This window comes from Danio aesculapii, chromosome 10, assembly GCF_903798145.1.
Source record: "Danio aesculapii chromosome 10, fDanAes4.1, whole genome shotgun sequence".
Lineage (NCBI taxonomy): Eukaryota > Metazoa > Chordata > Actinopteri > Cypriniformes > Danionidae > Danio > Danio aesculapii.
The window spans coordinates 29,366,172-29,381,223 of record NC_079444.1 but is presented as its reverse complement, the minus strand read 5'-3'; the positions used below and the strand labels follow the sequence as shown (position 1 = coordinate 29,381,223).

At 37.5% G+C, this 15,052-nt stretch overlaps 1 protein-coding gene across 11 annotated transcripts in view; it reads right to left on the bottom strand.

The window, feature by feature from the left end:
- dlg2 (discs, large homolog 2 (Drosophila)) overlaps positions 1 to 15,052 on the bottom strand; it is a 420,832-nt gene that overhangs the window by 326,458 nt on the left and 79,322 nt on the right. The window contains exon 1 of one of the 11 annotated variants that reach the window (XM_056466778.1): positions 3,191 to 3,522. The exons of the other annotated variants lie outside the window; for them this stretch is intronic. Coding sequence (XP_056322753.1) covers positions 3,191 to 3,232 — 42 coding nt within the window. The 5' untranslated portion in view covers positions 3,233 to 3,522. Of the gene's footprint in view, positions 1 to 3,190; positions 3,523 to 15,052 lie in introns of those variants that run through there. 11 annotated transcript variants of the gene reach the window in all.

Below are 15,052 nucleotides of genomic sequence, written 5' to 3'. Positions count from 1 at the left end.
GAAATTTTCACAGTATTTCCTATAATATTTTTTTTCTGAAGAAACTTATTTGTTTTATTTCAGCAAGAATAAAAGCAGTTTTCAATTTTTTAAAAAACATTTTAAAGGTCAAAATTATTAACCCCTTTAAGCTATATTTTTTCGATAGTCTATAGAACAAACCATCATTATACAATAACTTGCCTAATCACCCTAACTTGCCTAGTTAACCTAATTAACCTAGTTAAGCCTTTAAATGTCACTGTAAGCTGTATAGAAGTGTCTTGAAAAATATCTAGTAAAATATTATTTACGGTCATCATGGCAAATATATAATAAATCAGTTATTAGAAATGAGGTATCAAAACTATTGTGTTTAGAAATGTGTTGAAAAAAAATCTTCTCTCCGTTAAACAGAAATTGGGGAAAAAATAAACAGAGGGGGCTAATAATTCAAGGGGGGCTAATTCTGACTTCAAATGTATTTATTTATTCTTTCATTCATTTTCTTTTTGACTTAGTCCCTTTATTAATCTGGGGTCACCACAGTGGAATGAACCGCCAATGTATCCAGCACATGTTCTACTCAGCGGATGCCCTTCCAGCTGCAACCCATCACTGGGAAACATCCACACACACTCATTCACACACATACACTATGGACAATTTAGGCTACCCAATTTACCTATACCACAAGTCTTTTGGACCCACGCGAACACAAGGAGAACATGCAATCTCCACACAAATGCCAACTCACCCAGCCGAGGCTCGTACCAGCAACCTTCTTGCTGTGAGGCGAACGTGCTACCCACTGCGCCACAGATTTTGAAAATATACCAGTGGTCAGCTTGAAGTAAATTTTAAAAGCTTCTTAGGATACACAACAAACCACTATTGTGACTTGCCTAATTAACCTAACTTACACAGTTAACCTAATTAACCTACTGTAGTTAATCCTTTAAAATACACCTTAAGCTGACCACTAGTACATTTGCAAAATAAGGATTGAAATAGTATGCACAGAGCTGTAATCATGAAAATGACAAAAATGTTTTATTAGAAAGTAGTACTAAAACTAGTATGTTTAAAAATGGTTTGTGTGTTGGGGGAGGAGGCGGTAAGGTCACAATTGATTATGGTAGGATTGCAATTTGGCATAACGCAAACATGGATTTATCCTGGCCTGTATCAATGGTTCATGCTGATGGTGATGTAACAATAGTGTGAGGGATATTTTCTTAGCACACTGAGTCCACAACTGAGCATCATTTAAACACCACAGTGTACCTGATGTCCATCCATTTATGACTAGAGTACACAGTGTATCTTCTGATGGTTTCTTTCAGCAGGATAAAGCTCCATATCACAAAATTCCTGAACATCTCACTGAACTCAAGTGGCCGCCACAGCCAACAGATCTGGAGCATTCATGCTCTGCTAACCCCCACACAAATTTTATACGCTCACAGTCCACTTTATAAGGTACACCTGTCCAACTGCTCGTTAACACAAACTTCTAATCAGCCAATCAGCAACTCAATGCATTTAGGCATGTAGACATGGTCAAGACGGTCTGCTGCAGTTCAAAAAGTGATTTAAGTGACTTTGAACATGGGATGGTTGTTGGTGCCAGACGGGCTGGTCTGAGTATTTCAGAAACTGCTGATCTACTGGGATTTTCATGCACAACCATCTCTATGGTTTACAGAGAATGGTCCGAAAAGGAGAAAATACCCAGTGAGCGGCAGTTATGTGGGTGCAAAGGACTTGTTGATGCCAGTGGTCAGAGGAGAATGGCCAAACTGGTCTGAGCTGATAGAAAGGCAATAACCAAAATCCCTGAGGAATATTTTCAGCACCTTGTTCAATCTATACCACGAAGGATTAAGGCAGTTCTGAAGGGGGTCTAACCTGGTACTAGTAAGATGTACCTAATAAAGTGGCCAGTGAGTCTAGTTTGTTCTTTTTCCAAAAGATCATGCACTGTAACTTATTAAAAGTAGCTTAGCCAAGACAAATCAAGCTCTGACGTGGGAGAAAGTATTGGGTCATGTTGCTGAACATTGCAGGCCTTTAGTTCTGAGATGCCCACTGGTATAGACAGATCAAGTGTGTTATTATACAGCCCACTAATGCAAGTGAGGAAAAGACAGATAGAGCTCAGTTTCACTCCTCTACACACATCCACCCCCATACAAACGCTCACATGGAGCCTTCTACATACACTGGCATTAATCTCTTCCCACACACACACACACAATCCATCACACTCTCCCCCACACACACACACTCCTACACTTGCAGTCCCACACAATCAAGCATTCACGGTAATCTACTATATTACTATAATTGCTCAAATCATGAATACGATTTTTGGCTTCAGATGCACACTTCCTCTTTCTCCCATTGCCAGCCTGCCCACCCCTGCATCATGCTTACTGCCAGATTGATGCATGAGAACACAGCTTCCTTTAGATAAATCCATTAGAGGCTGCAGAGGAAAGCAGAACACCACCTCCTCCAGACAAGCAGCAATTTAACAGCTTAAAACATCCCGGACGAGCCCCCTCAAAAACACTATATGGATACCTGCAGAGAATAGAGTATAGTATACAAGTTAAAGGGTCTATTCACTTTTTCAGAGCTTCTCACTGTAGCCTTCAAGAAAGTTTGTAAAGCGGAGATGACTGTCACAGTCAGCTCTGCCCCGCCTTGCATTATATCAGAGCACTTCCTGCTCTGTCAGCAGAGTAAGGTGGGCAATTTCAGGTTGATAAGCGCAGTAAGAAGTTTCTTGCATATAAAACACCTCTTGCACTTTAGAATCCAAGTCTGGATGTAAAACCATTCCGGGAAAAAAAATATAAAGACATTTGTGGGGAGAAAGACAGATGGGCATAGCTGTTGGGATATTAACCATACTAAATATAGAAGGTAAGAGAGCAAATAGACAAACAGAGGAAATCTGACAGAAAAGCTGAATGTTAACAGAAAATACTTTTATTTCTGAGGCTGCTTCTGAAAAAAATCCTCTCAGTTACCTCCGGAAAAACAACAGCATCAAACAACGTAAAAATCTGTCAAATCCCCTTAGGTTCCTAACAAAATACCTTGGTGTAGCAATCCACAGATGCCATAATCACCTTTGTGCCACTCACTTACACATGTATTACGGTAGACACAAAAGTTCACACTTGCAGCATGGTCTTACCTTCACGTTGGACCTCAGCGCACAATAACATGCAAAAAACATTGCAGGTGTTGTGTGGCATAAGGATCGGTGTGGTAGCCAGTCAAATTAAAAAGAGGAAGAGCAGAGTCGGATCACATCCCTCGGCGAGCGATCCCAGCAGAGCATTGCGGCGGGTTGCCGTATCGGTCTCTCTGGGCTAGGGACTCGTATGCACACATGGGCATCATGCATGCAGGGAGAAATACACTATGCCTCGTGGCAGGATAAGGCATTTCAGCTGACAGCAGAAGGAAAGACACATCGCCGAACGGGGGATTCTCTCTCCATCTCTCTCCCTCTCGCTCTCTCTCTTTAATACAGCGCAAAGAAGCACCAGGAAGTGAGTGAGTGTAGATTTTGGAGGTTACTTGATACTCTGACTGCACCAGATTGAATGCACACATGGTGTACAACAGCAGCGGGAATAGAGTATAAGGAATGGGGGGGATTTTTTTTTTTTTTTTTTTTTTATATAATTTGTGCACACACATCTTGCGGTGTTATACAACTCCATTGAAGAGTTTGTCTACAGTGGAAGTTCAATGCTAAAAAGCCGCATTCATTAGGCTGGAAAGTGACAGGGACTTAAGCAGCAGGTCTGTCATTTAAACCACAGCTTACACTACATTATGCTTTTGGGGAATGCTGATCCACATTTGAATGTGTCAAAACACAATGCATACAATGAGACTGCCCACTGGGTGTTGGAAAATGCTCAATTCATGAGTGAGAGCTCGTAATAGCAGGATGATAAAAGGCAAATTTAAAATAAATATTAATTAATAAAAACTGTTTATATTTGCATCTGAGGTAAATATCTGCAAGGCATTTGTCACTTCTGGACATCATAAAACTCCACAGTGCACTGGCTTGTAACAAACACAAGGGGGCAGGAGTCTAACTCACTACATTCAATTGAGCACGTCCAGTTTTTTTTTTGTTTTTTTTCTACAGTGGTGGACACTTTAAAGAATATATATATAATGTAGCCAGTGGTAGGTTATTTCTAACTATGCCTCACAAAAAGAGAACACAGCAGGATCTAAATTGCTTGTCAAAATTTGAAGGGCTCGTATCACTTTGTTGTGAATGTGTTAATTCAGCTCAGAGCAGAAGAGTTTCACTAAGGTACAATGAAAACGCACTCAGAGATGACTCAGAGCCCTTGAGAGTAAGGATGGTACTCCAACTGAATTGCACCTCTCAAAACCACCAGACAAACAAACCCCAATAATAATAAAATTCTGCCAAAAATATATATTCTCATCACAGCAAATAAATAAATAAATAGATAAATAGCTAAATAAATGGATACTTTCTAATTATATTACTATATTAATTAACTGGAGTAATGTGCATATATGAATAATATATCATTTGTAATAAGAATAAGAACTAGAAAAATAAAAGTTCGTAGACAAACTTGATGGAGGCTTAAAAAAGCCTGGCCTGTCAGTTTAAAGTCGTTTTAAAGTTTAAACAATTGTAGTTTTTAAGAAGTTCGAGAACAGTTGACATAGAGAGATAAGTGTGTATATGTTAGCGTGTTTCTAGTATGGATGGGCATGTTTCTTCCTAGGCGGTTGATAGGGGGTTCTGAATGGTTGCTAACTGGTTGCTAGGGTGTTATGAATGGTTGCTAAGGTGTTGCTAGGGTGTTCTGATTGCTTGCTAGGTGGTTGCTAGGGTGTTTTGACTGGTTGTTAATGTGTTGATAGGCGGTTGTTAAGGTGTTCTGAGTGGTTGCTAGGCAGTTGCTGAGGCAGTTGCTAGGTGGTTGCTAAGGTGTTGCTAGGGTGTTGATAGGCGGTTGCTACGGTGGTTACTAGGGTGTTCCGAGTGGTTGCTAGGTCATTGCTAAGTGGTTGCTAAGGTGTTGCTAGGGTGTTGATAGGCGGTTGCTACGGTGGTTACTAGGGTGTTCTGAGTGGTTTCTAGGCAATTGCTAGTATGATTAGTAAAAACCGCAAAAAAAACGTAATTCGGATCATTTGGAACAGATATAGCAACCCGAGTCAGACTAGTTTAAAGGTCTGGAGTAAGTTTGGTGTTTGTAACTTGAACTGTTTAAGAGGAGATGCATTATCTAGGAGAGACCTTTTTTTCAGTTGAGTTAAAGAGAGTAGGCTGTTCTAAACAGATGTGTTTCGAGTTTGGATTTAAATTGTGAAAGTCTTAATTATGCCGATGAGGAGGAAGTGAGTTCCAAATCTGAGGAGCAGACTGGCTGAAGGCTCTGCTCCCCATAGTGATGGTAGAAGATGTGAGTGTTCAAGAAGGTATGGCAATATGAATAAGATTAGTGAGGTATGGAGGGGCAAGATTATGAATCGCTTTAAAAGTGAGAAGAAGTATTTTATAATTAATTCTGAAAAAGATGGGAAGGCAATGAAGCTTTTGTAGAATGGGTGTGATGTAACAGACAGAGGAGGTGCTTGTGATAATACGGGCTGCAGCATTTTGTACCAGATGTAATTTATGAAGGGTTCTAATAGGGAGGGCAAATATAAGGGAAGTGCGGTAGTCTAAGGCCCCGTTTACACTAATAGGTTTTAGTTTTAAAACCCATCATTTTGCTATGGGTACGCTTTCCATCCACACTAACCTGGAGCTTTTGAGCCCTGAAAACTGAGCTTTTTGAAACGCTGAAAAGGCCGTTTTCATTTTAAAATGCAGCTGCTCCGTCTCAGTGTGGATGGGACAAACTAAGACGTCTGAAAACTCGTGTGCAGTCGTGGCTGCAGACATCTGATTGGGGCTTTTTGTGTGCACTTTCTAAAGATGTTAGTTCTGCTTTTAATTAAAGGTTTGGAAATGAATGCTTTTCATCCGATTCATTGATTAATCGAAAAAAAACAATCGACACATTAATCGATTATTAAAATAACCGTTAGTTGCAGCCCTACTTTTAACACCATTTGAAGGTGTCCATGTTGCTGAGCAAAGTATAAAAAACAATGTGAAGACTTGTGCGACCGCCTTTACGCTTCTCTCTTCACTTTGAAAATATAATTGGCTGAATCGTAGAAAAGCTGAATGAAGATCGTGTGTAGGGCCGAATTGAGATTGCGAATCTTTTTTCAAAAACCTTTTTTCGATGAATCGTGCAGCCATACTGTATAGTGAGGAATCTTCTAATATCCAGCTGAGGAGCACTGGGGAGTGTGTGTGAATGTGTGCGAGTGTGTAAATTAGTGTGCCAGTTCGGAGCAGGGTGGCGTTGTGAGGCGCGGGCGAGCGCCAGCATGCAGTGGGAGGCATCTGAAATGCTTTAGAGAATATATTTTTGGTGCCAGCCTCCCTGTTACCAGGGAAACTAGTTGTTCCGTGGTTAGCAGCTTTACAGTATAGATGAGCTCACAAGAAAAAGAAGGAAAGAAGGAAGGAGAGAATGAGGGGGTGACAAGAGAGATGCAGAAGACTGAGGGGGCGGAAGAGGAGAGGAGGTGAGAGAAAGAACGGAGGCGACTGAATTCTCAAATCAGACACTGGGAACTGCAGCTATAGCTACCAAAATAGCTTTAATGTGATACGTACTCTGTCCGAGGCCACTTTCAGAGGGGGTATAAGGACTTTTCACCTGAGAAAACTTCACTTGCTTTGACCTGACGTTCAGGCACGACCGAAATAGACGCAGAAAGATGCAATGGACAAAAAGGATTCCTAGGCTGAAACCTTGGACAGAACGAGAGAGAGACGAGCTGCACTGAAGCCAAAACACTTTAACAAGCACAAATATATCTCCTCCCAGAGGCTGCTCCTGCTGAAGCAATGAGTCATGCTCTCTCGCTCATGCACATACACACCCGCTCAATCATTCTGATTGCTCAACACAGATATACACATGTTAAAACACTTAAGGTCACGCTGGAGATGGAGCATGTCACTTTTACAGCATTAGTGCCACCAAATGGAATTCCAAAAAAATAAGGATCGCTTCTCAAACACTCCCCTCAAATGTAATTAGTCTGAAAAAGTGAAGGTGTTAAATTTGGTTGATGTTTAAATGTTTTAGCGTATGTCGGATTAAGGGGGTAGTTCACCCAAAAATTCAAATTTGAGGCTAATCTATTCAACCAAAGACCATCGTATAATATAGACATGCAAGAAACAGAAAGTGACTCATTGAGGTCTTATGAAGCTAAATTTTCGCTCAATGTAATAAACATTATTTACAACATGTACAAAATTAGTACCAATTGTTATTTGTGCAACTCTTTTCAGGCAATTTTAGCAGAGCATAAATTACATAAATCACTACAGAATCTACTGAGAATTAAATCAAGAAAATAAAATTTGAATGATGAAAGAAAAACTTTTTTCCCCTATTGTTTTGTTTATGAGTAAAACAGCTTCTCAAATATAAACGAAAAATGCAATGCAAGACTTAATGCTATCTATTAAGGACTGATGGTTTGGTTTTCTATTTGTTGATCTCATGAGTGATGAGTTGTCTCACCCTTACCCCAAAAATACATCATTAGAGAGGTGTGAAAGTTACCATTGAAATAGAGGAAGAATTTTGATGAAAGCTTAGGAGGCAGATTATTCAATATCAAAATAATAATTCATTCATTCAATTTCTTTTCGGCTTTGTACCTTTATTAATCCTTTATTAAAGTTTTACGCAGCGGATGCCCTTCCAGCTGCAGTCCATCACTGGGAAACATCCATACACATTCATTCACACACGCACACTACAATTTAGCTTACCCAATTCACCTATACCACATGTTTTTGGAATCGTGGGGCCAACTGACCCAGCCGGTGCTCAAACCAGCGACCTTTTTGCTGTGAGGCGATTGTGCTACCCACTGCTGTGCTGCCGATAAATAAATATTTTCTACTGTATTGTGATGTACACCAGGGTGAAATTAATAACTTAAAAAGAAAAAAAGTAGGACCAGAAGCTAGTTCAGTCTGTCTGTTTTCAATTGGCAGGAGGCAGATATGAATATGAACTTGCTGTCAACTGCAAAGATGGGTTTAAAAGGTGAAGGAACTAGAGTTATGAATACAAATCTCAATATCTGGCTTGTACACTGGATATACAGAACTCATTCTTCACTGTTTAAATGCACTTTATATACAAGGTTAGATCTACAATCTACAGACTTAAATATAAAGATAGAGAAGAACCTTTATCCTGTGGCCAAAAAGCAATCATTTAACAACCACCCTAATCATGTTAGCAACTATTTACGGATGGTGTTCAGATGCTCAGAACACCGAAGCAACAGGACAGCAGCACTGGCAACCACCCACCCCAGCACTGTGACTATTACCATATACAAAGAAATCTGCCAAAGAATATGCCAAATACATAAAGGCAGGCTCATATTTTATTTTAAGTTGTGGTTACAGTACATATGCAATGTACTATACCATAGTCATGGGACGATAACCGGTTTCAAGATTAACCGCGATTTAAAAAAGCCAGGGTTTTAAAACTGCCAACATTTTCTGTTATATCATTTCTACAGTATATGAAAGTTTTTTTAATATGTTTTTTTTCGACTATTTTAATTAGGTTTTTTTTTGTATTTCCAACAGAAAAGGACCCTCCACATCAAAACCTACCATTTCAAAAATGTGTAATATTTCTTAAAATAAATTGCGTTCAATAAAAAAATATATTTTGGTTTGTTTTACCCAGACATTTAAAAAGAGCATTTTTACAGCAGTATTCACAATACTGATTATCCAAGGTTATCTTACCAACCCATATCTACCATCAAACGTGGCCAGAGAAAAAGAGCATATTCATCCACTGTTAGGTCATGCCATACTCTACACTTACTGTAACTAAACCTGGACCAGAGAGTGAACGAAATAAAGAGAGAGAGAGAGAGAGAGAGAGAGAGTAAAAAAAACCTGTAAATTAAGAACAACAATGACAGACTGTGAACAAAATAGAAATTGAGTAACCAAAGTCTGACTATAGAGATGGGCCGATGCAGACAATATTGGCAACCCAGAGAGAGACGGATCTGCCCACGTTGTGAAGAGCTGGAGACAGAACAACACTTCCTCACCCGTTGGCAAAACTATCAGGTCATCAGAGCAACATTTTACCTCAAACAGCAAAATAACGGTAAGGGGGGCGTGGTTAATATTATTGGAAAATTGAGGTCAAAATAAAAATAAAATACATTGAAAAATTTTAGATTAACTTGCATGGGTTAATTGTTCCCTTAAAGAATAACAATGTGCGCTAGTGTCACGATCACCAGCGATCATACTCCCAAGATCGCTGGATTTCACACGCATTCACATGGACTACAACTTATGGACTACATATTCAGTCATGCCACACACACACACACCTGCTCCAAGTCTCCACTGATTAGACCCTCACAGCTGATGCAGCTTCTGGACTGATTACACACACTACTTTAACAGCACACACACTCATTTCATGGCAGAGTCTTGTTTTCTGTTACAGTGACAATTCAACGCGTTTCTTAGTCTTGTTTCTCCGTGTGTTTACCCTAGCCTTGTTCCTAGTTATCCCTGTCTGCAGCTTGCCTTCCGACCTCTCGCCTAATACTTTTGACTACGATTCTGGACTGCCTTTATACATCTGTTTGCACCTGTGTTGACCATTGCTTGCCTGACTACCCAGTAAACCTGCACGAGGATCCTAACCTCAGTTGTCTCTGTCACTCCCAGTGTTACAGCTAGCAAAATGAACATTGTGTATTTACATTTCACATAGACTTGGTTTCACTTAAAAATGCATTTACATAGACCATGATCTAATAATAAAAATAACTTTGATTTGAAAATTCCTATAAAGAGTAGAATAGGGGCCATTTAATCCATGCATTCTGAAAAAAAGTATTCATTTGTAGAGGATAAAATTTAAATAGATGCTCAATTAATGCAAGAGATTTCATAATGTGCAAACTAGCTTCATATCGGAGTGCTGATCACCCTGGTGGGTTTATTTTCTGATAAAGACCACTTGGCTGTTCATATCATAATCATGCTGTCTGTCTAAGTCAACAGAGCTGCTGAGGTTTGCTGTGAGGGTGCTGATTATTCTCAAGATGAAGTTCTTTTCCTAAGCATGTTGCATGTTAAATCCAGAATGCTTTCTTCCTCCTCTTAAACAGCCTGTGAGGTGACAACGTTAATCCTCTGGCTTAAGTCAAGTCTGAAATACAAAGAACGTTAAACCCTTGACAGACGGGCTCATCTTCAAAACGCTGACAGCGGAAAAGAAGAGAGAAGTCAAAGCTTTGGTACTTGACTGAGTCTTTCAAGAGCTGAGTTTATTCAGTACTCTCTTAGTTGTCTTATGCTGAGCTGTGAGGGACTGAAAATAGGTTAGCTGCATAATTGTCTGAGCTTGCAAAAAAAACAATGCTATTTAGTTAAGGAGGCCTAATATATGCATCACATTTTGATGCTTATTTAATGATCGTGTGTGGTAGAAAAATCTTTTAGAAAGATAGAAAGCTGTGCCAAATTAGAGTAGAGCACATTTTGGCATATAAATACATGCCAATGGACTTTAACCATATAAGAATCATGTAATGCATGATTTACAGCTGATAAAACGTACTGCTCAACTAAAACCACTAGAGTGAAACTATGAGAGAGATTCACTTCTGATTTTAGCAATAGGTAAGGAAGTCAAACGGTTTTTCAGTGGTACAATTTTTCTTGATTTCACAAAAAAAAAAAAAAAAAAAAAGTTTAGTCCACCAGGAGTGCGTTTCCAAAAACCATGGTATGGTATGCCAACTAAAGTCGCAAGTTCCCAAATCCATCGTTCCAACAAACATTCGCAAACTGCGTCGAAAACTTGTATGTATGTGACTCTAAGTTCCTGGCTGTGTTCTATTCCCAGTTATCCCCCCCCCCCCCCCCCCCTATGCCCTATTCGTTTAAAACATTCTGACATTTAAACTTGGAATAATTTTTTACAAATCATTAAAGTCATCTCTCTTAGCTTTAATTTGCTTTTAAAGTATTTTTACAGTTCAGTTTTAGCGATCTTCATGTTTACAATTGCACTTCCTTCGCAGTGCACTTTGATGTCATTTTGAACACAGCCGTGGCTCATGACGAAAGCTATAGGTGACCTATTACTTAAAAGCGGAATTTGTGTTATATCGCCAAAGCTTGTAAAAAAAACAAAAAATATAGCTGACGTTAATGCTTTTAATTTATAGTAGGTTATTTATTAAGTATCTGTACTGTATATGACATGGGCCTGTTGGTTAGAACATTTTTGCAGTGGTCTGCATGTGTCAAATTGTAAAAGTAGACTTTTAAAATAATAATAATATCCTACTTAATAATAATATTAATTATAATCATAATAATCATCATCATTATTAATATTATTATTAAAGTATGATTTTTTTTTTCATTTCCAAATAATAAATATTACATTTCATTTATTAATAAATAGCCTCATTATTTATTTATTTATTTATTTATTTATTTATTTATTTATTTATTTATTTATATGATTTATATATGACATTAGAATATGTGTTAGCTTTTGTAGTGATTTTATGTTTTAGAATAGAATATGGCATATTCTTAATAATATTTGTAAAGGAAACATTGGCCCTATATGTGCCATTTATATACATTTCAATTAATATGGAAAACAAGTGCATGTTTTTACCAAAAATAATGTTGGATTTTTTTTTTCAATGCATGTGTGTGTAAAACAATATAATTTGCACAAATAAACTATGGGGTTCTTCCCATAGACTGTAAAAGATATGGATGTAGTATCCGTGACGTCACCCATAGGTTTCTAAAGAACCCAAATGAAGCTACTAGTAGGCGTGGCCAACAGTCACCATTTTATTCGCACGTCATCGCACCAAACGGGGGATACCAAACAAGGGCAAAGAGGCGGAGCGTGAGCGGAGCTACAGACACCTGCTGGCATTTTGCTTAGACGGGCTTTCCCATAGGAGAAACGCTTAATACTTCATTACCTGCGACTCGTTTGTGTTCTGACCACATGTGCTTGGTTGTTTACTATATCAATAAAGTGTTTAGACTTTTTAAAACACTGTTGTAATACATTGAGCCACTAAGCATTGTTCCGATGATGTTTTTCTACAGGAGGAAAACGCAAATTACTTCTAAACACATAGCCTGTGTTAGTAAATGCAAGACAATGAAATCCAGGCATAACACTGTATGACAACGTTTGTATGAGCGCTGTTCTGAAGAATTTGCCGTCTCTCTTGGTTTGTAATGTAATGAGCAGCACTGTCTTGATACCTCAGGCTGTTGATGTTGCCATCCACTCTGCAGATCTCTCGCACGCCCCATACTGAATGTAACCCCAAACCATGATTTTTCCTTCACCAAACTTGACTGATATCTGTGAGAATCTTAGGACCTGCGGGTTTCAATAGGTATTTGTGCAGTATTTGTGATGATTGGGATGCAGTTCAATCTACCTTCTAGTTGATCATTTGGAAAAGTGGCAGAAGTCAAGTTATTATTTGTTGCTATTACATCTTGGATCGACGACAAGACTTATGTCAGGTAGTGTCAAGTAATTTTCCATTTTTGCATGGTAGAAATTTAATTTTGTGATTTTCTATCAGTCTTTATTTCCGTTTCTGCTATCATTATCTCTCAAGAAACGTCTCTTATTATCAGAGTTAAAAACAAATGTGCTGTGATATAATTATTATTATTTTCCAAATCTTAGTTCCAACAACTTACATACTGAAGTTCTGGATAGTGATCTAACTAACACATTATAAAGTGTTTTAGTTTTAAAAAAGTTTTAGTCAGATCTGGCCAAAAAAAAAGATAGCGAGTGAAAATTAATGTTACAGTCAGAGACACATCGCTTTTGAACGTTTTCAGATTCTCGTCATTAAGGCACACGGGCACCAAAGGATCCCACAGAGGTGAGAGTGACAGGTGAAATTACTCCTGTAAAATGCTCCATCATGCGTCGGTGCAATACATTAGGAGTCTAGCTTATCTTTTTATGGACAAATGCCCGACCCCAATGCAGTGGTAAGTGGGCAGACGGCAGCTTAAGAGGCCTTTGCAAATTACAGCGCTAAATGTTTCTATTCACAGCCTGTCAAAAGTGATCCCTGAGCAATGTTAGAGCATGTCAGAGCATCTTCTTCTCTGTCACCACATCCCCGAGAGCCGCTGCTCCTCTTGGGACAAACGGAGAGTAAAGGCAAACTGAAAGCTGAGTTACTGTTTGTCTGAAACCAAAGCTATGCAGAGCCAGAATACCATGTGTACATGGTTTCACATAAGAATAGCTGAAACTTCAGAGTTATGTTCTTTTGCACCTCATAAACATCAGTGCTAAACTATTTCCATGCTAAGGGCAGCAACTGTTCATCAATCACAAATCATGAGTTGTTTTATTATATATATATATATATATATATATATATATATATATATATATATATATATATATATATATATATATATATATATATATATGCATACATATATATATATGCATACATGTACACACACACACATAAATCTAAATGTATACATGCATACACACACACACAGATATATGTATATGCAAGGGCTGTGCAATTTATTGAAAATCTATTTATGTTTTGATTCAAATAACAAAGAAAAAAAACTATATTAAAAACAAAACAATTATTGCGTCATATCCAGTCTTCTTTGCAGATGTCTGCATTTGTTACTCTGCAAAGCCTAACTTAATTATCATTTTTATTTTTTAAAAGTTGCACATTTTCACTGCAGTTTCATCAAAAGCATACATATCCATGTTAAACAAAAAAATTAAACCTGAAAAAGTGTGCAAGATATAGGGAAAATGATAAATATATTTTACAAAAAATAATAACACTAACACAATTGTTTTGCAATTTATAAAAAGGTACACAGTGTTACAAATATTGTTCTTTGAGGAACAGTTCTGTACCTTTGTAAAAGCTGTACCTTATATTGTACCTTATGTTATATTATATACAGAAAAGACCTCTTATGATACTGTTCTGTACCGTTTATAGTACAATTGAAATGAAGATACACAATTGTTCTCATAAAAAAGGTACATAGGTGTTGGACAACTCCTTCTTTATTACAATATCTATGAACATAAATATTGCTGGAAAGGCAAAGTAATTTATGAATAATTTACATATTAAAACATGAATCATCATTATAAAGCATTTGTTTAAAGAAACTCGTGAGCATTAATTATTAGGTTCTATAATACAAAACAGCTGGTAAAACAAAACTATAGGTGTTGTAAACTAAACATTTAAGACATTTTAAATAAACATTTGAAAAGCATTTTCTGATAAGTACAGTTTCATTATTGATATCCGCACCTTTTGGAGTTTGTTTTCCACTACGCACGTGAGCTGGCAAAAGTCCTGCATATGCAAAGTGTTCATGCAGACATTTTAGTATTGTAACACTAATCAAACATTGTGTGCATCTCGTTACAATACTTTTGCATAATTCTATTTCTATATTAAAAGTAAGCAATTTAAATGATCTTTTAAGTGATTACAAAGGTATTGTGTGAAATTCGGAGGAAAAAAACATGTTATATTGTACATGGGAGAATGTGTTTCTGTATCATTTTTGTGAAAAGTGTTGTGAAATGTTTAGCAAAAAATAGATCTTTTGATTTGTTAAAGTATTTTTTACTCTTTATTGTGAATGGAAAAGGTGCATTTACACAAAAAGAAACTTCTTTAAAATCATTGTTTAAAAATGTAGTTGATGTTTTATATTTACTGAAAATAAATTGACACATTTTGGATATAGAAAAATGACTAACAGTGTCAAATGTGTTCCTTCAAGAACTATTTAAGGTAC